The sequence below is a fragment of the Epinephelus fuscoguttatus genome, linkage group LG21 (assembly GCF_011397635.1).
Source record: "Epinephelus fuscoguttatus linkage group LG21, E.fuscoguttatus.final_Chr_v1".
Taxonomy (NCBI): Eukaryota; Metazoa; Chordata; class Actinopteri; order Perciformes; family Serranidae; genus Epinephelus; species Epinephelus fuscoguttatus.
This window is the reverse complement of record NC_064772.1, coordinates 4988830-5011063: the sequence shown is the minus strand read 5'-3', so window position 1 is coordinate 5011063 and position 22234 is coordinate 4988830. Positions and strand designations below refer to the sequence as shown.

The window sequence follows — 22234 nt, the reverse complement described above, 5'->3', positions numbered from 1 at the left end:
ACTTTTAGATCATGGCTTAAGGTCCTACAAGGCTATCAAGAAGTCCCTGATCAATGAGAGACAGAGGTTAGCCCGCGCCGTTGGCTGGCACCCAGGCACACAAGAACTGGACAGCCAGGAACTGGAAGAAGATTTTGTGGTCAGATGAGTCCAGTTTCCAGCTTTATCTTCCTCCTACTAATGTGAGGGTACGCAGAAGGCCAGGCGAAGCATTATCTCCAGCATGTACAGTACCTACTGTCAAGCATGGTGGAGGCAGTATCATGGTTTGGGGATGCATGAGTGCTGCTGGTGTTGGTCATCTCACTGTCTGTGATGGCACATTGAACTCTACCAAGTATTGTACCATTCTCAAAACCCACATGCTCCCTTCTGCGCACTGTTCCGTCGAGGTAAAAACTGGATGTTCCAACAAGATAATGCCCCTTGCCACACATCCAAGGCCAGTAGAACTTGGCTGCAGGAGCACAGTATCCAGGTCTTGGAGTGGCCAGCTCAATCCCCGGACATGAGCCCCATTGAAAATCTGTGGTGGATTATCAAAAGGTCTGTTTCAAAGCATAAACCAAAGAATTTAGAAGAATTAAAAGCAGTAATTCAAGAAGAATGGGGCAAGATTACCCCTCAACAGTGTGAAAGGCTCGTGGGGAACATGCCAGCCAGGATTAGAGCTCTACTACGTGCCAGTGGCAGGACTACTAAATATTAACTTGATGTGATGGTTTATTTATTTTTTGTTCAGTTTTGAACACATTCTCTGTTATTTGTTGACTTTGATACCGACAATGTTGAGAACTGACATATTGAAACTGTCAAGAATTTAGTTTTGTTAGTTTTTCTTGTAAACAATAAACAAAAAAATATAAATTGTATTTGTTTGTATCTGTCTAATGCAGCCACACCTTTTGAAACACAAAAAAGATTTTTCCACAAATATTTCATGATAATATTTGAGATTGTGTAAAATTTTAAGGGTGTCCGAAAACTTTTTTCCACCACTGTATAACAATATATCCAAGATAATCTCACTTTATCTCAAAAATAATCCAAATCCACAAATCATATCCTTACTTTATAATTATATATATAAAAATCCTTATTTGACCAGAATTTATCTAGTCTAATTTTAAAAGAATTCACTGATGGAGCCTGCACTACATCCTCTGGAAGCTCATTCCATACTCTTACAGCCCAAAGTGTAAAAAAGTTTTTTCTTTTGTCAGAGTGACACATTTTTGGGAGGAGTTTTAAGGAATTTCCTCTTAATTCATACCTATTATTCCAAAAACTGACAACAGGCTCAACTGTGGAGTCATATACTTTGTGGACAAGTTTGTGAACCTCAATCATATCACCTCTATACCTCCTATAAACAAGAGGTGGTAATTCTAAGTGCCTTAATCTCTCTTCATATGGCATCTCTTTCAGACCTGGGATTAATTTGGTTGCTCTTCTCTGAACCGCTTCAATTTTTTCTATATATTTTGCTTTATAAGGACACCAGACAGAACTAGCAAATTCAAGATGAGATCTCACCAAAGCTTTGTATAATGGTAAAACAATTTTTGGTCAGATACTGACTCAATGACTTTAATCTTGAATGAGTGTTGATTGTATTATAGATCTTCTGTGCTGTCGGTTGGAAGATGTGTGTGAAACATCTGTGTTTTTACAGACATGGCTGTAAACTGTAAGTGTAACTTGACTGGCTTGCGTAGGCATACAACCACTAGGCGGCAATTGCAGTGTTAAAGCAGCAGAGTTTTGCAAGAATGGTTTGCCTTTACAAGAGATATATAATGTTTGCTGGTTTGGTCTAAGGTTTTGTGGTTAGTGTACAGAGTTTTGCTAGAGTTTCCCTATAGTTTTAAAGATAGTGGCTAAACAATCAGACAAAACTTAAATGACAAAAGATTAGTTGATTTTGATTCCATTAATTTCCTGTGTGATGTTTCGCAGTGTTATTATTACAGTTACAGGCTCCTTGGTTATCTGACTCTCACTTGTTGTTGCAGCTCTTAATTTTGGCCACTAGGGGTCATAATGAGACCATATTCTTCAGGAGTAACAACAATGAGTTGTGAGTCCAAAAAGATTTATTGACATGATTTATTGACAAAAACATCTTGCATCCAGTCAGGAAAATCAAGCATTAATGTGTGTGAAAATGAACTTATAGTTGTGTTTATTTGTTTGTGGGTTTACTTTTATGAATACATTTCTATTTCCATCACCAGAATGAGAAAACATTGATATTTCCAGTTAAATCATCACTACAAATAGAAATAAAGCACTGCAGTGCATCTGGATCCTGTTCTATTTAATTCAACATAAACAATATCGCTTCTCCAAACAGACATGTTAGACACAGAAGGACTGTTCCTGCCTCTCTGTGCAAGACTTCTTAGATAAAAACATTTTATCATTATTATTATTATTATTATTATTATTATTATTATTATTATTATTTATGTGTAAGTGTTGGTGTGAGAGCCTTTATTGTCTGTGTTTTATTTTTTAAAAATATCTAACCACAGTAACAGTCTTTCTCCTCACTCTAACCTTGTATTTTTTTGACCATGTGAAGAATAATTAGTTACAAAAATGTTTCACCTGATACAGTGTTTTGCAGAGTCATACAGAATGAACCATTTATTTGTCAGCATTGGGTTGAAGTTTGAAGTCATTTGCACATAAAAACAGTTAATTTGTTTCAAATTCAATTTATAACATAAACATATTAAATAGAACCAGTGATCCTGCTGCTATTTTTAATTCACACATGCCTAAAACTAAGAAAACCAGGAACAATTCACGTTGCAGGATTTTTTTTCCAGATGATGGCCCGCCTCTGCCTTTATGTGATTGGGCTTAAGTTGTCATCTTGCTCTCTCACTGGCTCATCAAACTGTCGCTCTGCATTCCACCTGTTGGAGCAATCACAGTTAAACTCACTAAGTCCGTCCTGAAAATCATTCTGTGATTAAAGACTGTAGACTCACTATGTTTGAGAAACTTAATTAATAAAAGATCCATGCACTGGTCTCTGTGAACATTGAGATGCACAACATGGACAAAAGTAAGTGGACAGCTGAGCATTGCAAATGTGATTATGACACCATGTTCTTTAAAGGGATAGTGCACCCAAAAATGAAAATTCAGCCATTATCTACTCACCCATACCCCCTCTCCCCTTGGATCTCTGCAAGTGTTGTGAGGACTCTAAAACTTCACCTGAGCCTCCCTCGGCATGAGGGTGAGTAGATAATGGCTGAATTTTCATTTTTGGGTGCACTATCCCTTTAATGTGCTGCTCTAACAGCCTCCACTCCCTTCACAGCTCACTTCCCCCAGTCCATCCTCTCACTCCAGAGACCTGCCATCCTCCAACTATTCACAAAGTGCCCTCAGTCCCTCCTGCCAGTTCTGAGGCTCATCACATTTCCCTATTTTGTGCCTCCTCATCTTCTCTCTTCCCCCCTCCTCCTGCCCGTGAAGTCAATCTCAACGGCGCGCCTTCTTAATGTGTCAAAGGATGTCTCAATTCCTGAAATGCACCTTGAGAGGTGAGGAGAGAGGTGGCTTGCTGTGAGAGCTATGTACAGGTGTATCCTTTGCGGAAGTATTCTTGGCACCTGTGGCATATAAATGTGACATGACACACAGCTGGAATGTACAAACCATGAGCCTGGTAAGAACTTCCTGATGACGTGAACTCAATATTCTGTTTCGCTTTCTGTGTCAGTCTGGAAATTCAAATCCAATCAGGCCAATCAGGGATCTGCACCATAGTTGACAAAATAAGCAGCCAATCAGGAACTGCGTTGCAGATGATGATGTAAAATGCAGGCCGCAGCTTGCATAACAAGTGCTAACTCTAACATTAGCATAGTAAACACAGCAGTAGTAGGTGGCTGTGGCTCAGAGGTAGAGTGGGTTATCCACCAATCAGAAGATTAGCGATTCAATACCCGGCTCCTCCAGCCTGCATGTCAAAGTGTCCTTGAGCAAGATACTGAACCCCAAATTGCTCCTGATGATGCTTCCATCAGTGTGTGAGTGTGTGTGTGTTAAAAAAAACAACAACTGAGTAGCAGGTGGCACCTTGTATGGTAGGGTCCATGTCATTGGTTCGACAGCCCATTGGTTCGACATCTCATTAGTCCAACTATCCAAGGTGCTGAACGGCTCGCAGCGGGCATATGGTGCGCCACGACCGGCTTGAGGCGGAGCAGGCTCACGGCTTATGTGTTTGTCACTTTCTTTTTCATTTTAACCCACACAATGATCTTTTCCTGACCCTAACCAAGTGGTTTTTGTGCCTAAACCTAACCAGACCTTAACCACAAGGCATCATGATGATTTCGGAACGGACTTCGGAACAATGAGTTTAATATGGTTGGAACAATGGGATGTCGAACCAATGGGCAGTTCCCGTATGGTAGCCTTGGCCACCAGTGTATGAATGTGTGTGTGAATGTGACTCGTACTGTAAAAAGCCTTTGAGTGGTCAGATGACTAGAAAGGCCCTATATAAATACAGGTCCATTTACCAATAAGTGAAGTTATTGAGTCAATAACAACAATTAAACAATAACAAGAGTATGCACTGCAAAGTTTCTCAGAGGAAAAGACATTTTTGCTAGCTAACATTAGCCAGCAAACTAGGTTTCCGTGACTGGGACTGCCCACATTCAACACGAGTGTCGCCTCAGCAGATGATAATCCCTCAGTTGCTTATGTGTACCCTAATGCCGATCTGATAGATCATAAAATACAGCAGTTGGCTCTAACAAAACAATGGACAGGGGATGTACATGCACCACACCTCTCACTTAATTGACGTCACTTTAAAAGGACAGCTCCAAACCACTCATTTTAATAAATGCCTGTTGTCTCAACTCCTCTCTCCTCGTGTCTCTTCCTCAAGTGGGATTTATACTTTTGGCATTGAATTGATGCCGTATCTATGGTGTAGCCTGACGCGCACCTCTCTAGAAATGTAACCACATGTCATGGTGACACAAACTTCTTGTTTATTTTTGTAAACTGAAAAACTTTTATTTTACAGATAAATGGTAAATTGTGAAGACAATAAAGCACCTACAAAATATCATTTGAAGTGTGTGATTTATCCTTGCTGCCTATGAGTAGAGAGAAGTCTGACAGCCACTAGGTTAATTGATGCAATGTGAAATGTTGTTTGGTTAGTGCTAATAATGTTAGCATGTTGTATTTGTTGGGGAAATAAGTCCAGTATACGACAGTTGTTTTGTCTGTGAACCTTGTGAGTTGTAACGGAGCCAAACTGTGTCCTTGTGTTTGATATTGTCACTAAAGCGATGTTTAAAGTCTGTTCAAATCAATCAAACTTTACAGCACTTCACACAAACCCTACTGCTGACTAGGGTTTTGGACAGAGCGACACAGACATACCACCGCACAAGTGTAAATGCTCACAACGGCACAGGCGCTGTGTAGAGCCAATGTACAGCTATAAATTAGCCTTAAGATGCAAGGGAAGGAATTGAGGATGTACAAACTGAGAAAAAAGTAATGGTGCAAATCACCTGCCATCCCCTTATATCTACACACCTGTTCCCACTTCCCCTGTCAGCCCTGCAGTTTCCTGATATTACCCACCTCCTCTCACCTGTTTTCACTTTCCCTTGTCAGCCTTGTGGTTTATAACTGGCCCTTATCCACACACACACCCCCTGTCAGTTCCTCATAGTTTCTACATGCTTCTTGCTGCTTTCTAGTGTCTGTATCTGTTTTCTGTTATCTGGCTTTTGAGATTTGTTTGATTCCCTCACCTGCTCCTTGTTGGACTTGTTTGTTTGTATGGACAACCCCCCTGTTTTTGACCTTCACCAGCCTTACAATTCCTGTACCTGCCAGTAAGACTATTTACAGTATACCTTCATTGAAATCACTGAACTGACCTTGTCTGCCTGCTATCATTTGTGTTTGAGTGTTATGTTGTCTCTGGCCATTACAACACTGACTATGTTTACATGCACGCTAATATTCCACTATTATTCTGAATATAACAGTGTTTTGAATTTGATACAGGTCGTGTAAACAGCATAATCTGGATATTTTGAAATAACCTTTATTTCAATAAAGATATGTTGGAAATGTGGGGTGTTGGTTGCTTAGTGGATAGAGCAGGTGCTCCATGTGCAGCAGCCTGGGTTCAGACCATATTTCTGGTCTTCTTCAGACCAGAAATATGGGTTTTCTTTTCGGCATGCATCTTTACCTCAGCCTGCACACTGCTGGCAAGTTGGTCTGTATACGTAGCGTATCCATGACAACACATAGACCTGACCGTAAACAGACAGGAGGTTGTGTCACAAACTGTGGTAAAAAACACAGTTGAGACACATATTCTGAATGCACAGTATGTATATCCAAATAATGCTATTTAAACCACAATAATACTGACATTTCCCACATCTTAATTGGAAGATGCCACAGTTATCAGACTGACTATGGGGGAGCAGTCATGTCGTCCATCTTTATATTCAGCCTATGATTCTAACGTGATAAACGTAATGTTAGGGCATGTTAATTGCAGTATGCATGGCCAGATGTAAAAGGGAATATTAGTGGAATATTTTCATTTGCCAGGTAAAGAGCTTAGTAGGATTATTGCCGTTTTTGAATAAGGGCAAAACAGGGAATATTTAGTGCATGTAATTGTCAATGTCATGTTGAAACAGACAGGATAAAGAAAAACTGCCGACACAAATTTGGACGCTCACTCTTAATTTTTAGCTTTATTAAAACGAAGAAGCCTAGACCAAGAAAAACTACGAAAGAAATGGTACTTTCTGTGATAAAGTTAAACTACTGGCTCAATTCGTCTGATTGAATTCATGGTACCCAGTGGATGACTCATGATAACGTTGATCAGCATCACCATCACCATCAAAATAAGTGGTCCACTTTTACTTGAGGAATTTCACGGTCTTGCTGTCCAGAGGATGACTCCTTCAGATTTAACCCTTTAAAAACTGACCTCCTACAGACTGCCACAGGAGATCATTGTTCGCACGATCCTATTTAAACAGATCCATAATTACAACTGTAATAGCTAGAACACTGATTCTTTTAGCAGCAGAAAGCTAAGGCTTCTGTCTTAGGCAATACCTTATGTTACCCTACCTCACATGCCGCGCAAACGTAGTATTTCACTGTAATTATACCAAAATGTCCCCAGAAATTTCCTTGTAATAGCTGAGGAAAATCATTTGTGTAATCCTGTATATATATCAATCTAAAATAAAAGCCAAAATAGCTAGAGCATTCATTGTTTTTGCAGAAGAAGGCATCTGTCCTCTAAGTCATCACGTTGTACGCTCATAATGACATAACTGTGCTAAGTTACACTGGGTGCAAAACGCACAGTGGCACCAGAGGAATTGATGATGACTTTATCACAACAACTTCACACTCTGCTCAAAAAAATGAGCATATTTCAAATACTAAATGATGTATACAGTTCAAATAACATAGAGGGTGTTAAGAAATATTTTCTTTATGTTTTTACATTTTAAAATCTTTTGGATCAATATAATTTGTGCTTTCATTTTGTAAAATCTGATGAACATGACAGAAAAACATGACAGATTTTTATATTTTTTAATGACACAGTAGTAATACTTTTATCAATTTATCAATTTAAAGCAATATCAATATTGCTTTATTGAAAGCACAGTAGTACCATTGTTAATAGTGGGATAGTAAGTGGGCTAAAACTGTACATTAGTAGTTGAGGTAACACGTTGAAAGGCAGATAGTTAAAGTGTTTATATGTTGTATTGACTTAAAAGTCAGGGGGCGGCAGTAGCTTGGGTTGGGAACCGGAGGGTCGCCTGTTCAAGTCCCCGTCTGGACCAAATATGGAGCGTGGACTGGTGGCTGGAGAGGTGTCAGTTCACCTCCTGGGCATTGCCGAGGTGCCCTTGAGCAAGGCACCGAACCCCCCAACCGCTCGGGGCGACTGACCAAGGGCAGCCCCCTCACTCTGACATCTCTCCACCTTGTGCATGTATAGGTCCTGTTGGTGCATGTGTGTGTCTTTCGGACCTGTGTGTAATTGACAAGCATGAGTGAAAACATTGAATTTCCCCTCAGGGTGATTAATAAAGGAAATAAACTAAACTTAAACTTAAAGTGGGGTGTACTGGTAGAATGACTGACTGACAGAATGACACACTGACAGTTTCCGTGATTATGTACAGCATACCATACCATGACTTAGTCATACCAAAAATTAGAAGAAAAAAAAACAGTGGGCCACAGGGGGAGCCACAGTGATTGGTCACATTTTAGCCATTTTTAAGCATTTTTCTGTTGTTATAGCGCCACCCAGTTGCCAATTAGAGTTAAATTTCTCCAGTCACCTTAAGGCGTCCTGTTCTACATATCTACCAAGTTTAGTAAAAATCCATATGGCGGTTAGGCCTAGATAAGAAATGAGCTCTCTAGCACCCCCATTTTGTTTGATGGGGTCAATAATGGAGGGGTCCCCTCAGATTATGTGTGGTCATACGCCTAGAGATGTTATACACCTTTATGTGATGAGCCACACCCTTCGCAATATTCATTGTGTTAGTGTCACTCTGTGCTCTGTTATTGTTTTGCATGTGTGTGTGTGTCTGTTCTAAGTCTGTGTTCTAGGTGCACTTCACTGAGGAGTGATTGAGGGCACCTGCGTGAAGTTGTGGGCTGGGTCTATATAAGTGGCTCCTTTCTCCGCCCCCTCTCTCTCTCTCAACTCCCTGGCACAAGATTCCAGCTTTTGTTTGTGTTCTTTTGCCCTTTTTTTGTCTTTTTGTAAATAAATGTTATATCCTTTTTGCATTTAACCCAGTGTTGTGTCCCTCATTGTGTTGCGACTCTGAGTCGGTCGTAACATAATGGGGGTACGTCTAAAACCTAGTTTGGAGTAGGTGAGTTAATTTTTGTACCCCTGGATTGACATTTTATATTTTGTTTGTTAGTAAGAAGGTTCATGCTTATGTTGCCACATGAGGTAAGTTTTTTCTTTTTTGAGAGAGGTGTGACCATCACCACTTTATTGTTTTTGTGCAGTAACCCTGGGGTGGCCCCTGGCTTGCCCGGGAAAGCCGATGAAGACTACTTGAGTTCTAGTTAGATAGAATTTCAGTCTCAGATAGAGAGGAAACCAGGTAAGTTCTAGAGTAGGTTAGTTAGAAACGCCAGCTTCTAATTTAGTGATAGGATGTGGTGGCATTTGCTGGCCTTTGTTCTTCACACGCACCATGTTCTGTGTGAATGTAGGGAGTTAGAGCAATTTTATTTTGTTATGCGTAGTAGTTTCTGTTAAATACTGGGTTGTAGTGGTGCTCTTTTGGAACATTTGTAACCCTGATTAGTCTGGCAGTTTGAGTGTGAAGTGCCAGTGCTCATGCTTTCATTTTGTCCGTGTGAGCCTTGTGTTTGTATTGTCATATGCTTTTTGCAGGGACTACATTTTGTGTAACCTACTTTCTTCTCAGTGGAGTAAGAGTAGAGTTTAGTGCTTGAGTTGTGCTGACTCATGTAACGGTGGCAGTATTGTCAATATTATTTCTATACTGTGTGGTGAGAAATAGTCATGGAGTAACTGCTATGGTTATCAGCCTAGTGATTTCTTTGTAAGTCTTGATTGCTTACTTCTGGCTTTGTGTAGGTCTACAGTGATATTAACTGTGTTTTTGTTTCGTAACACTTTAGTTCTGTGTGAAAGTGTTATATTGTGTTGTGCTGGGTTGTTTGTAGTTTGTTAACTGTGCTTTGTTTTGTAGCATTTGTTCTGTGTGGGAATGTTACTTTGTCTTAGGGATAGCTTATTTTGTGTGCAGCCTCAAGTAGTATTTTTTTTTGTAACTTTGCATAAAGTCATTTTGGTAATTTCACGATGGAGTTTGATCTGGAGACGTTTGGTGAAGCTCCTATGACAGAGCAGCTTTTTCATTGTACCAAAGCACAGCTCATGTCCATTGCAGAGCATTACCACATTGAAACTGCATCAACTTTTCTTAAGAACGATGAACTGAAAACCAGAATAATCACTGTGCTTATTGAGCAGGGAGTACTTCCCAGGGAGTCTGAAGACTCAGACTCAAGTCAGTCTGTTAAGGTGTCTGCCAGCAAGACAGAGGCTGTAGAATTGCAAAGTCAAGCTTCTCAATCTTTACGTTTACAGGAGTTGGAGTTGCAGTTCAAACTAAAACAGCTAGAGGTTGAGGCCAAGGATAGAGACGAGGGGAGGAAGTTAGAAATGGAGAGGTTACGGTTAGCACATGAAGAGAAGATGAAAGAATTGGAGCTTAGGTCAAAATCTGAAGTTGACACTGTTAATTTTCAGAGTGCTAGTTCTCATACATCTTCTGTTGATGTTGGTAGGAACATGAGTTTAGCTCCTCATTTCTCTGGGAAGGAGGGGGAAAAATACTTTTCCCATTTTGAGCGTGTGGCCACCATTTTTGACTGGACTAAAGATGTCTGGACATTATTGTTGCAGTGTGTCCTAACAGGTAAAGCTCAGGAGGTCTATTACTCATTAACCCAAAGTTCTGACTACGAAGTTGTTAAAGCAGCCATTTTGCGTGCTTATGAGCTGGTCCCCGAGGCCTACAGGCAGTGTTTTAGAGGTTGTCGTAAGGTTGAGAAGGAAATCCTGTTTAATAGGTGGTGCACATCTAATGTGGCAAGGCAGCGAGGGCAATGGGAGACAGCGACACCAATTGGAGACAGAACACCAACTGGAGACAGCGACACCAGTTGGAGACAGAACAGCAATTGGAGACAGCGACACCAGTTGGAGACAGAACAGCAATAGATGTCAGAGCGGAGGCCCGAGCTAGCATCAGGGCTGGTAGAAGGAAGACTGGACATTAGACACAGCCCTTGACTGTCCAGCAGCTTCGTTGCCAACTGGCCGGGGAAGATGATGAACATTAGAATGTTGACCAGCTGTGGTTCGTCCTGTCCGACACACAGCTGGCTGGCTAGCACTGGGAGGACCTGCTGAGGGCAGAGAAGGATCCAATGAGGGAGGTCTGCCCTGTGCCAAGGGGATAGCAGGAATAGGTGTGTCTCCAACTGGAGTCACAGCAAGGGGCTCCATGGAACCAGGAGTTCTAACCACAGCAGTTGGCAAAGGAGTTTCAGGAACTAGCAACCATAAATCATCATTGGATAAGTTACCCATAGGAGCTGGTGATGGCGACAGAGCCGTAACAGGCGGAACAGCAGGCATGGGCCCAACTTGGGCCTTCAACATGTCGCGATGCACATGGCATACTTTGTGCAAGTCATTCACTGGGGCAATCGTGTAAACTGCTCCTTCGCCCAGCGGGGCTCTCAGCACCTGGTGGACCACAGAACTCCACATGTCCTGGATTTTATGTTGACCTCTAGCGCTATGGTCTCAAAGGTAAACCAACTGACCCACCTGCAGTGGCGCCTCATGCACCCGCTTCATGCATGACGCTCTTTCTGCTGATCAGCTGCAGCCAACAACCGCTCCTGTGCCCCCTCAAAGGCCATCTTAAGTCTGGCCTGATGCTTAGCCACCCAGTCCTGCACGTTCCCTGGTATGGGGTCCTGAACTCGACCCAACAAAAAGTCGACAGGAAGCCTAGGTTCGCGACCGAACATAAGAAAGAACAGGGTGACCACCATATTTTGATTTCCAAAAAAGAGCACACTCAGCCGGCCACGACATAGCCTACTTAAATGATACTCGCAGTTTACTCAAAGATGCCTTATAATTTTAATATATTTAAAATTTATATGTATGGATAGAAAATTCAGTTATATCACAAAAGAATATCTCTCAAAGACAGAAATTCAGATAGGCCCCAATAGGGGACACATTCACACACACACTAGAATGTGGCGATCCAAGCCCAACGGTACCCGACGGGTCAGGCCGGGTTTGGTCAGAAATGTAGCTATAAATTGTTTTCGGGCTCGGGTTGGATTCGGTCAGCTTTCAGTGAAAATGTAGTGTAAAAATAAATAAAATCCTATTGTCTGTCCTGTTTATTGCTTGGGCACTGTTATTTACGTGACAACACCTGAACATAACACACACAGACACAGATTGGCTGTTTGTTTCTACCGCTCCCCTCTCTGGAAGTCTCGGACCTCCAGCCGCCCGCCTCCGCCTTGATTAAACGCTGAAAATAAAATAAAAGAGGGAGACAGGTTTTTCCTATTTTATCTTGTTTTGTTTTATTTCTCCCTCTCGTCTCGCTGGAAGCGTTGGACCTCCTGCTCCCGTCTCAAACACGGAGGTCTCCCTCTCCGCAGCTGAGCACCCATGGCACACGCCCGGCCTGTTAAATAGCCTGTAACCACTGTGTGACACAAACTCAGTGCTTTGGTCGTTAAATAATGTCGGGCTCGGTTCAGGTTCAGACAGAAATATGCTGCCCGTGCCGCACTCTAACACACACACACACACAAACACACGGAAAACCGGACATTATCATCAGTTTATAAAACCCCCCTGGACGCCCAGGACGGGATGTGAAAAGTGGACATGTCCGGGCAAAAGAGGACGTTTGGTCAGCCTAAGAAAGAATGAACACTCCCCTGTGACCTGATGCTGTGTGGTGTTATAGCAGAACAGCACTTGTGGAAGACAGGAGGCCCAATCCTGTTTCCGCGACGTTGGCAGTGTGCGTAGAAGGTTGTGGAGGGTCCGATTGAACCGCTCGCACTATCCATTGCCTGCAGGGTGGTATGGGGTGGTGCGAGATTTCTCTACGGCATACAAACAACAGAGCTGTTGGATTAAAGAGCTCTCAAAACACCAACCCTTCATTCAGCAGAACCTGAGCCACAGTAGAAGCATGCTGATCTCGAGTTGGGACAGCTACAGTGTACTTGCTAAACACGTCTGTCATCACCAGAACATTTTCTAGCCCGTTCCGGGAGGGCTCCAACATGGTGAAATCAAGTGCCACAGTCTTGTTTGGCCTAGATGCAAGCAGGTGGCCCATAAACCTGTGTGACACTGGTCCCAAATCTTTCGCGTCCTGACAGCGCTCACATTCTCCGACCCATTGCTTTATGTCAGAGCACATTCCTGGCCAGTAACATCGCTGTCGTCAGCCTGCTTCTGACAACTTTATTGCATTTGCAAATGCCAATCTTATACGCAGGTGTTTACATGGCCAGGCCCCTCAGGTTCTCAGTGACATTGTGCGACCGTTACAGGCCGTGGGACTGGTCACTAGGAATACCACCACAGGGAACTGTAAAGTGCCGTACCGGAAGACTTCCTTTGGCCAGACATCCTTTGTCATAAAGGGAGCTAATATATGGAATGGACTGCCTATCCAACTTAAAACAGAACAAAACTGTCGACATTCTAAAATTAAACTGAAGGAATTTTTAAAAGGTAATCAGTTATGTAGTCATGTGTAGAGGTGGGTAGGTGGATGGGGTGGGAGGTAGGGTAGGTATACAATATGCATATGATGTGTATCTGTATGTAAATATGTGTATTGTTTTTGTTGTGTATGTATATGTTGTTTTGTATGGGTTTTTTTTAAAGGCCATTCTAGGGACGGGCATTGGAAATTAACAGTAGCTACAAATGCTGTGATACATTGCATTGGTTAATTGCTGTGCAATTCTCTATGTATATGTATCTGTCCCTATCAAATAAACATGAAAATGAAAAGTGTACCAGCTCGGTCGTTCGGTCAATGCCCTGGTGGCCGTGTGCCTGGTGGAGCTGTTTCAATGTCTGCTGTTTCAGGAGAGCAGGCAATATAAGCTGGAGATTTTCCATCCGAACCGAAAACCCAACGGTGGAGCACACCTTCTCTTTCCACCAAGCAGTCCCATTGGTGCAACAGTGTAAAGACCGGTCTGGAGAGTTGTCGCCTCTCCTCTGGGGTTGGCCGAACTTGTCGTCTCCAAAAGACTGAGACCTCCTTCAGGAGGGGGTCTGCCTCCTGCAAGGAGCGAATGTCAGAAAGCGAGTGGAACAGGAGGGCAGATACCATGGACTGAGTTACTGCTGCTATAGAGTCTGGGCAGACTGCTTGCTGAAGACGAGCTGGGACCAAAGTGCCAGGTAGGTGCTCAGCCAAGCTGGAGCCTGATGTGTACTGCCTAGAAAGCGCGTCAGCATTCTTATTGCTGCGGCCTGATCGATACTTCAGCTCGAAGTCGAAAGCAGCAAGTTGGGCAGCCCACTGATGCTCTGTGGCCCCCAGTTTGGCAGAGTGGAGATGACTTAGTGGGTTGTTATTGGTGAAGACCACACATTTGTGCCCCAACAATACTCATGGAATTTCTCAGTCATTGCCCACTTAAGGGCCAGAAATTCCAGCTTCATGAAACTGTAATTGTTCATGTTGCGCTCTGTGGACCGGAGACCTCGGCTGGCATAAGCTATAGGCCTAACACCACCGTCGCCCTCCTGAGACAAGACAGCTCCGAAACCACCATGACTAGCGTCAATCTCCAAGATGAAGGGGTGTGAAAAGTCCAACCTTGCCTCAAAGGCCTCAATGGGCGACATCATTGTGTTCTCTTCTTCCAACATGATATTGATACTGGTGATTGTCTTCCTATTAAGCAGCATCCTTATTGTGTGAATCCAACTAAAAGAGCTCAAATGCAGAGGGAGGTTGAGTATTTACAAAAGCATGGCCTCACTGTTCCTAGTTCCAGCACCTGGAGTTCCTCGTGTTTGTTAGTGCCAAAGTCCGATGGAACACAAACGATTTTGTACTGATTTTAGGAAAGTAAATGCTGCTACTAAACCAGATTCTTTTCCTCTTCCTCGTGTGGAGGATTGCATAGACAGGGTTGGAGCTGCACATCACAAAGCAAGACTTGCTAAAGGGTTACTGGCAAGTGTCCTTAACATTCCGTGCTTCTGAGATTTCAGAAGACCATTTCTATTGCAGACTTCAACAGGTTAAATAACCCCATGACCTTTCCTCCTGCACCGCCCTAAGGACAAACTTATCTCCACTGCTGGTTGTAATGAACGTTGCAACCTCTAGAGGATGCTAGCAGCAGTTCAGGCTGTTACTGTTCCAGTTTTTCCTAATTGTTTAAAGGAGACCTATTGTGCTTATTTCCAGGGTCATATTGATATAAATATGTAATATTGGGGTCTAGTAAAATAGATTTATGTGCTTCAATGTTCAAAACACATTATTTGTCTTATACTGCTCACTGCTGCAGCACCTCTGTCTGAAATGCTGTGTTTGGGCTTATAGAATAGAATAGAATAGAAAGCCTTTATTGTCATTGCACAGGAACAAAAGGATGCTACATATACAACGAAATTGTGGGGGCTACTTCTAAGGTGCAGACAAGCATAAGTTGCGTTTGCATAGCAGACAACATTTATGCAACAGGATTGTCGCGTAACATGAGACAATATATAACACACAATATAAGGTAAGTAGCGCGCAATGTAAAGTAAGTAGCATAAATACTAAGTGATGAGAGAGGATTGGGGGGGGGTGTAAGTTTGTGTTCAATGTAGTGATGGCTTGTGGAAAGAAGCTGTCTCTCAGCCTGTTTGTCCTGGATCTGATGGACCTGGAATGCCTGCCAGAGGGCAGCAGGACAAACAGGTGTGAAGCAGGATGGGTGCTGTCTCTGATGATTCCCTCAGCAGGATGTATAAATGTCCTTCAGAGAGGGGAGGGGGCAGCCGATGATCCTCTGCGCCATCTTGACCACTCTCTGGACCCTCTTCCGGTCTGCCTCAGTGCAGTGGGTGAACCATACTGAGATGCAGTATGTTAAAATGCTGTCAGTGGTTGAGCGGTAGAAGGTCACCAGCAACTTCTCAGTAATATTATTCTTCATGAGCACTCTCAGGAAGTGCAGACGCTGCTGTGCCTTTTTGATGACAGCCGTGGTGTCTCTGCTGTGCCTTCTTTATCAGCTCCGTGATGTCGGTGCCCCAGGTCAGGTCCTCCTCCATGTGGATGCCAAGGAACCGAAAGGTTGAGACCCTCTCAACATAGTCCCCATTGATGTAGAGTGGTTGAACGTCCGTTTTATTTTTCCTGTAGTCGATGATCACCTCCTTTGTCTTGGTGGTGTTAAGCGCCAGGTTGTTATTGCTGCACCACCTGGACAGCCGCTCCACATCGTCCCTGTGGGCTGATTCTTCCCCCCAGAGATGAGTCTGACTACTGTGGTGTCATCACCAAACTTTATAAACGTATTGCTGGGGTGGGTGGGGGCACAGTCATAGATGTAGAGGATGTAGAGTAGGGGGCTCAGCACGCAGCCCTGTGGTGAGCCGGTGCTGAGAGCAGTGGAGGTATGGGGGCCCACTCTAACCCTCTGCGAGCGTTCCAACAGGAAATCCAGGATCCAGTAGCAGATGGGTGGTGAGAGACCCAGCTCTGTCAGCTTGGACACTAGTCTGTGGGGAAGAATGGTGTTGAAGGCCGAACAGAAATCCATGAAGAGCAGCCTCACGTAGCTCCCCACTGCTCCAGGTGGGACAAAGCAGCATGGAGAGCTGTAGCCATAGCGTCCTCCGTGATTCTGTTGGCTCTGTAGGCAAATTGGTGTGTGTCCAGAACCGGTGGTAGACTGTCAATGATGTGCCTCCGCACCAGCTTCTCAAAGCACTTCATAATGATGGGTATGAGTGCTACTGGACGGTAGTCATTGAGAGTGTTAATGCCGCTTTTGGGGAGCGGCACTAGGACAAACCCCCTCCAGCTGGTCTGCGCAGTCTTTCAGAACCCAACCAGCCATACCATCTGGCCCCGATGGGGTTCACGGCCCTCAGTGTACCCCTCACCTCAGTTTCCTCCACTGTGAGTGTGTGGACCCTGCTGACAGGTGGTTGTGACGTTGCTGCCAATGAATCTGCCTCAAAATGGGCAAAGAAGAGGTTCATCCCCCTCAACAGCTGAGAGGATGCTTGACATACAGTACAGAACTCCTTCAAGACTGTTTTCCAACAGTCTTGAAGGAGTTCCCAGAGGTGTTTAGCACTTGTTGGCCCCTTTGCCTTCACTCTGCGGTCCAGCTCACCCCAAACCATCTCGATTGGGTTCAGGTCCGGTGACTGTGGAGGCCAGGTCATCTGCCGCAGCACTCCATCACTCTCCTTCTTGGTCAAATAGCCCTTCCACAGCCTGGAGGTGTGTTTGGGGTCATTGTCCTGTTGAAAAATAAATGATCGTCCAACTAAACGCAAACCAGATGGGATGGCATGTCGCTGAAGGATGCTGTGGTAGCCATGCTGGTTCAGTGTGCCTTCAATTTTGAATAAATCCCCAACAGTGTCACCAGCAAAACACCCCCACACCATCACACCTCCTCCTCCATGCTTCACAGTGGGAACCAGGCATGTGGAATCCATCCGTTCACCTTTTCTGCGTCTCACAAAGACACGGCAGTTGGAACCAAAGATCTCAAACTTGGACTCATCAGACCAAAGCACAGATTTCCACTGGTCTAATGTCCATTCCTTGTGTTTCTTAGCCCAAACAAATCTCTTCTGTTTGTTGCCTCTCCTTAGCAGTGGTTTCCTAGCAGCTATTTGACCATGAAGGCCTGATTCGCGCAGTCTCCTCTTAACAGTTGTTCTAGAGATGGGTCTGCTGCTAGAACTCTGTATGGCATTCATCTGGTCTCTGATCTGAGCTGCTATTAACTTGCGATTTCTGAGGCTGGTGACTCGGATGAACTTATCCTCAGAAGCAGAGGTGACTCTTGGTCTTCCTTTCCTGGGTCGGTCCTCATGTGTGCCAGTTTCCTTGTAGCGCTTGATGGTTTTTGCGACTCCAATTGGGGACACATTTAAAGTTTTTGCAATTTTCCGGACTGACTGACCTTCATTTCTTAAAGTAATGATGGCCACTCGTTTTTCTTTAGTTAGCTGGTTGGTTCTTGCCATAATATGAATTTTAACAGTTGTTCAATAGGGCTGTCGGCTGTGTATTAACCTGACTTCTGCACAACACAACTGATGGTTCCAACCCCATTGATAAAGCAAGAAATTCCACTAATTAACCCTGATAAGGCACACCTGTGAAGTGGAAACCATTTCAGGTGACTACCTCTTGAAGCTCATGGAGAGAATGCCAAGAGTGTGCAAAGCAGTAATCAGAGCAAAGGGTGGCTATTTTGAAGAAACTAGAATATAAAACATGTTTTCAGTTATTTCACCTTTTTTTGTTAAGTACATAACTCCACATGTGTTCATTCATAGTTTTGATGCCTTCAGTGAGAATCTACAATGTAAATAGTCATGAAAATAAAGAAAACGTATTGAATGAGAAGGTGTGTCCAAACTTTTGGCCTGTACTGTATAGCTGGTAATATTCTGGACCCCCTGCCATACTTGCCTGGTGTTGTTGCTGTTGAGGTGGTCCTCTATCCTTCTCCTGTATAGAATAGAATAGAATAGAATAGAATTGAAGTCTTTATTGTCATTGCATACCAGATACAATGCAGTTGGGGATGCTGCTCCAAATGGTGCTTGACAACATTCTCACATAAATAAATAATACTGATAAAAAAAACTCACCCACACACATCCCACATCATAAATCATAGAACTGACATTAAAAACAACAAGTCCAACCATAGTGCAATTCTGCATCAAGCAGCAGTAGTGGAGTGCAAACAGCTATATAAAAAGTCCATATTTCAAAATGTGTGGACCGCAGAGTTGTTATTGAGAGTTAAGTGCAATAATGGCCTGGGGGAAAAAAGTGTTATGAAATCTGGACGTGTGTGCTTTGATGGACCGATAACGTCTGCCTGTAGGCAGTAGCTGGAAAAGTTTATGGCCAAGGTGTGTAGAGTCTTTGGCAATGGTAGAGGCTCTTTTGAGGTAGCGGGCGGTGGCAGTGTCCTTAAGTGAAGGTAACGGGCAGCCAATGACGTTTTAAGCTGCGCATATAATCCACTGCAGTGACTTTTTCTCTGCAGCTGTGCTGCCTTCGTACCACACTGTAATGTTGTAGGTTAGGTAGGTTGTATGCCGCTTTAGCCCCTCGGATGCCTCTCTTCAGGTTGGCTCTGGAAGCACTGTATTGTGCCCCATCCCCAGACCTGAACGCATTGTTCATCTCCCTCAGGAGCTTCTGGACCTCACTCGTCATCAAGGGCTTCCTGTTCGGGTAGACCCGACTGCGTTTATCTACAGTGACAGTGTCCGTACAGAACTTAATGTATCCCAGGACCGCTACCTGATGTTCAAAGATATCCCAGTTTGTTCTCTGGAAGCAATCCTGCAGCTGGTGCACCTTCAGGCCATGTCCTAACAGTCTTTGATGTGAGAGCCATTGTCCTCGGGGGGAAAAACGTCAGGAACCCATACAACGCACACAAAAACAGCCACACAAAACACTGGCCAGAAGAGCACCGAGCCGCTGTGTCTGTGCGTGCTGCCATTTTCAGTTCATCTTCATCATGTAGAGGGGGGATGGATCTGCCCTGCGCTTCCTAAAGTCCAGAATTATCTCCTTTGTCTTTGTGGTGTTCAGAACCTTGTCCCTGTAGGCAGACTCATCTCCACAGAGATCAGCCCCACCACTGTCGTGTCGTCAGCAAAATTCACTATGGTGTTACTGATGTGGGCGGGTCTGCAGTCAGAGGTGTAGAGGATGTAGAGTAGTTGGCTCAGCACACATCCTTGTAGGGAGCCCGTACTCAGTGTCCGGGTGGAGGAGAGGTGGTGTCCAAGTTTCACTGTCTGAGACCTGTCCCCAGCAGCCCAGAGACAGCGTGTATCAGAAATATCACTCCCCTTACCTTATCTGACTTCACATCAACTAGCTACGTGGCGTTAGCAGCTGGCTTTAGAAAAACATTAGTTAATATTAGCTGAATGACTAGTATTAACCACTGGTTGACATACCTAGGTAATGTAATACACAGTAAGTTATTTAGCAGTTGTCAGCTGAGAACTCGCTTGACCACTAAGACTCGCTCGTGCTAGCGGCAGTAGCTGCTTAGCTCGGGCATCACACATAGAAATGTTTCAGCTTTTGTCAATGTGGACATGCTGAACATCTTAGCTCTGTTAGATTCTCCACAATTCAGTCATTAAATTCATCTTACTGACACCACCAAGCTGGCAGTTTAACTTACTGTATGCCGAGTAGCAAAAGCATTTTTAAACAATACCTTTGGTTAGCCAGTTAGCCGAGGCCTACAGCCAGTGGTCGAATTGTTAATTTTTAACAAGGGGGATGCAATGTAGCTTTGATTTTTTTTTTTTTTTTTTTTGCGTGCACAAATCATCAAATATGACAGCATAGATGTGCAAAATTCATCAAGATAAAGAAAAATGGCATGACCTGCTGCCTTTAAAAAACACAAATAAAATTAATCTTAGAGTCACTCTTATCCTATAGCCTAAGCCAGTTGTAATTTCTCCTTTCCTGTGAAGCCTTGGGCTGATAATTGGTGATGCTGTCAGGTCCCTGTCTTGATACCTGCCTGGTTTCTCCCTGTCCCTCTTCTATCTATTACAATAATATGAATAATAAATGTGCAAAGCAAAATTTAGAAACAGAATCAAGAATAGTAGTGGTGATATAGCTGTGGAAATTAATCGCACATTTACTTTTATGCTCTAGATATTTTCTCTCAGCCAGTTATAATCTCTCCTCACCCGTGAAGACCCTGCATGATCATCCTTGCTGGCCTCTGGTCCACTGTCTCCTCCCTGACCCTGCTCTTTTTATTGAGGCAATAAAGATTAAAATAATATGTGCAAAGCAATAGTGAGCACAAGTTCTGCACAGAAATTAAGGAGGAGTGGGTTTATTCCTAGCATGAAACTAGCTAGCAAGCGATTTAACATAGGTAACAATAAAATTAGTATTTTTGTTAACTAGCTTAACTTGATATACTGGCATCTATTAATTAGTCATCATTTAGCTAACATTATCTACATGCAACAACATTATTCAACTTACACGGTTTGTTTGATTTTACACAACAAATTCACAACTCATAAAGCATACTTACAGGTTGTGATCCCAAATCTCCAGATTTGTCCAACAATGGGAACTGCCCCATCTTTCAGCAGTAGCTGCTGTGAAAATCCAGCAGTAATGTGTTGCCAGTTTGTGAAGCAGTCCTCAGGAAAATAGGGGGAACACAGTAAAAGGTCCAGGTTGTACTGTGGAGGAATTGTATTAAAAATAAATTCCAACCACTTCTTCTTTGTTCCTTTGCCCTTTGGCAGTCCAAACAAGGATCATTTTTAGTCACAATGAAGAAAGCAGCGTCTCCTAGACATGGCGTCTCCTCAACAGCTCCTCAGTGGTTCAAACTCTGCAGCCTGTGCTCAGGCTCTGCTGAGAGCAGGCTTGTTTGGGGGTGCGGCTCAGTGGCCTGCAGGCAGGTACTGTGTGCCATGCCAATTGTGCAGTTAGGAAATAATGTCGCGTAACTAAAGGCGGGAAATTCAAATGAGCTGTTTCAGGCAGGTCAGGAGCTGTGTGCCGGTGTGGAGACAGAACTCCCTTTAGCCTGCACTTTTTTTTTTTTTTTTTTTAGCAGACCTTATAGAGGAAGAAAAATGCTATATAACACACTGAAGAAGAGGGAAACCCCCAAAAAGCATAATAGGTCTCTTTTAAAAGTTTTAAAGTTTCCTGAAACACAAACTGGAAAGAGTTAAACATTTCATCAAAACTCCACAAATCTCTTTCAAATTGCAACACTGCACTCCAAGCCATGTTTTCTCCTCTCAAAACTGATACTTTACAACAAAATTCACACAGCTATCATGTGGATATCTTACATAGCACCAGTGAAACACTGGTGTAACACATTTAAAAAACAACTGTATACTGTTTTGGCCTCATGAGGGAGTTGTATTTTCAAAATTGTGTAGAAATGTTTCCTTTTTCAAATTTTTTGAAGTTAGGAGTTTTTGTTTTTTTGTCCCTAAAAGGGGGACAAGGTTAAGTTTTGTTACTACTAAAATGGAAATATTTCTTTTTGCCTTTATATCTCCAGTGGAGTTTATTGCAGACAATTCATATTTGAATGTAAGTCAGATTATAAGTGGTTGCGCCAGCCAAACTTAAGTTTGAGAAAAAAGCAGCGTTACAGTTGTACCAGCTCTTCCATGAAAGTGCTGAATCTTTCATAACAACTGCTTTCTGTATAAAGTTTGAGCAGCTACATGTGAAGTCTACTCCAGAGGATTACTGGTATCTCTGAATGT

The 22234-nt window shown here is 43.3% G+C and overlaps 1 protein-coding gene across 2 annotated transcripts in view; it reads right to left on the bottom strand.

The window, feature by feature from the left end:
* Positions 1-2091: 2091 nt before the first annotated feature.
* The window catches only part of tubb6 (tubulin, beta 6 class V), a 35734-nt gene continuing 15591 nt past the window's right edge, over positions 2092-22234 (bottom strand). For both annotated transcript variants that reach the window (XM_049565813.1, XM_049565814.1), the window contains exon 7: positions 2092-2927. In XM_049565813.1, the coding sequence (XP_049421770.1) occupies positions 2858-2927 (70 nt within the window). In that variant the 3' untranslated portion in view covers positions 2092-2857. The remainder of the gene's footprint in view (positions 2928-22234) is intronic.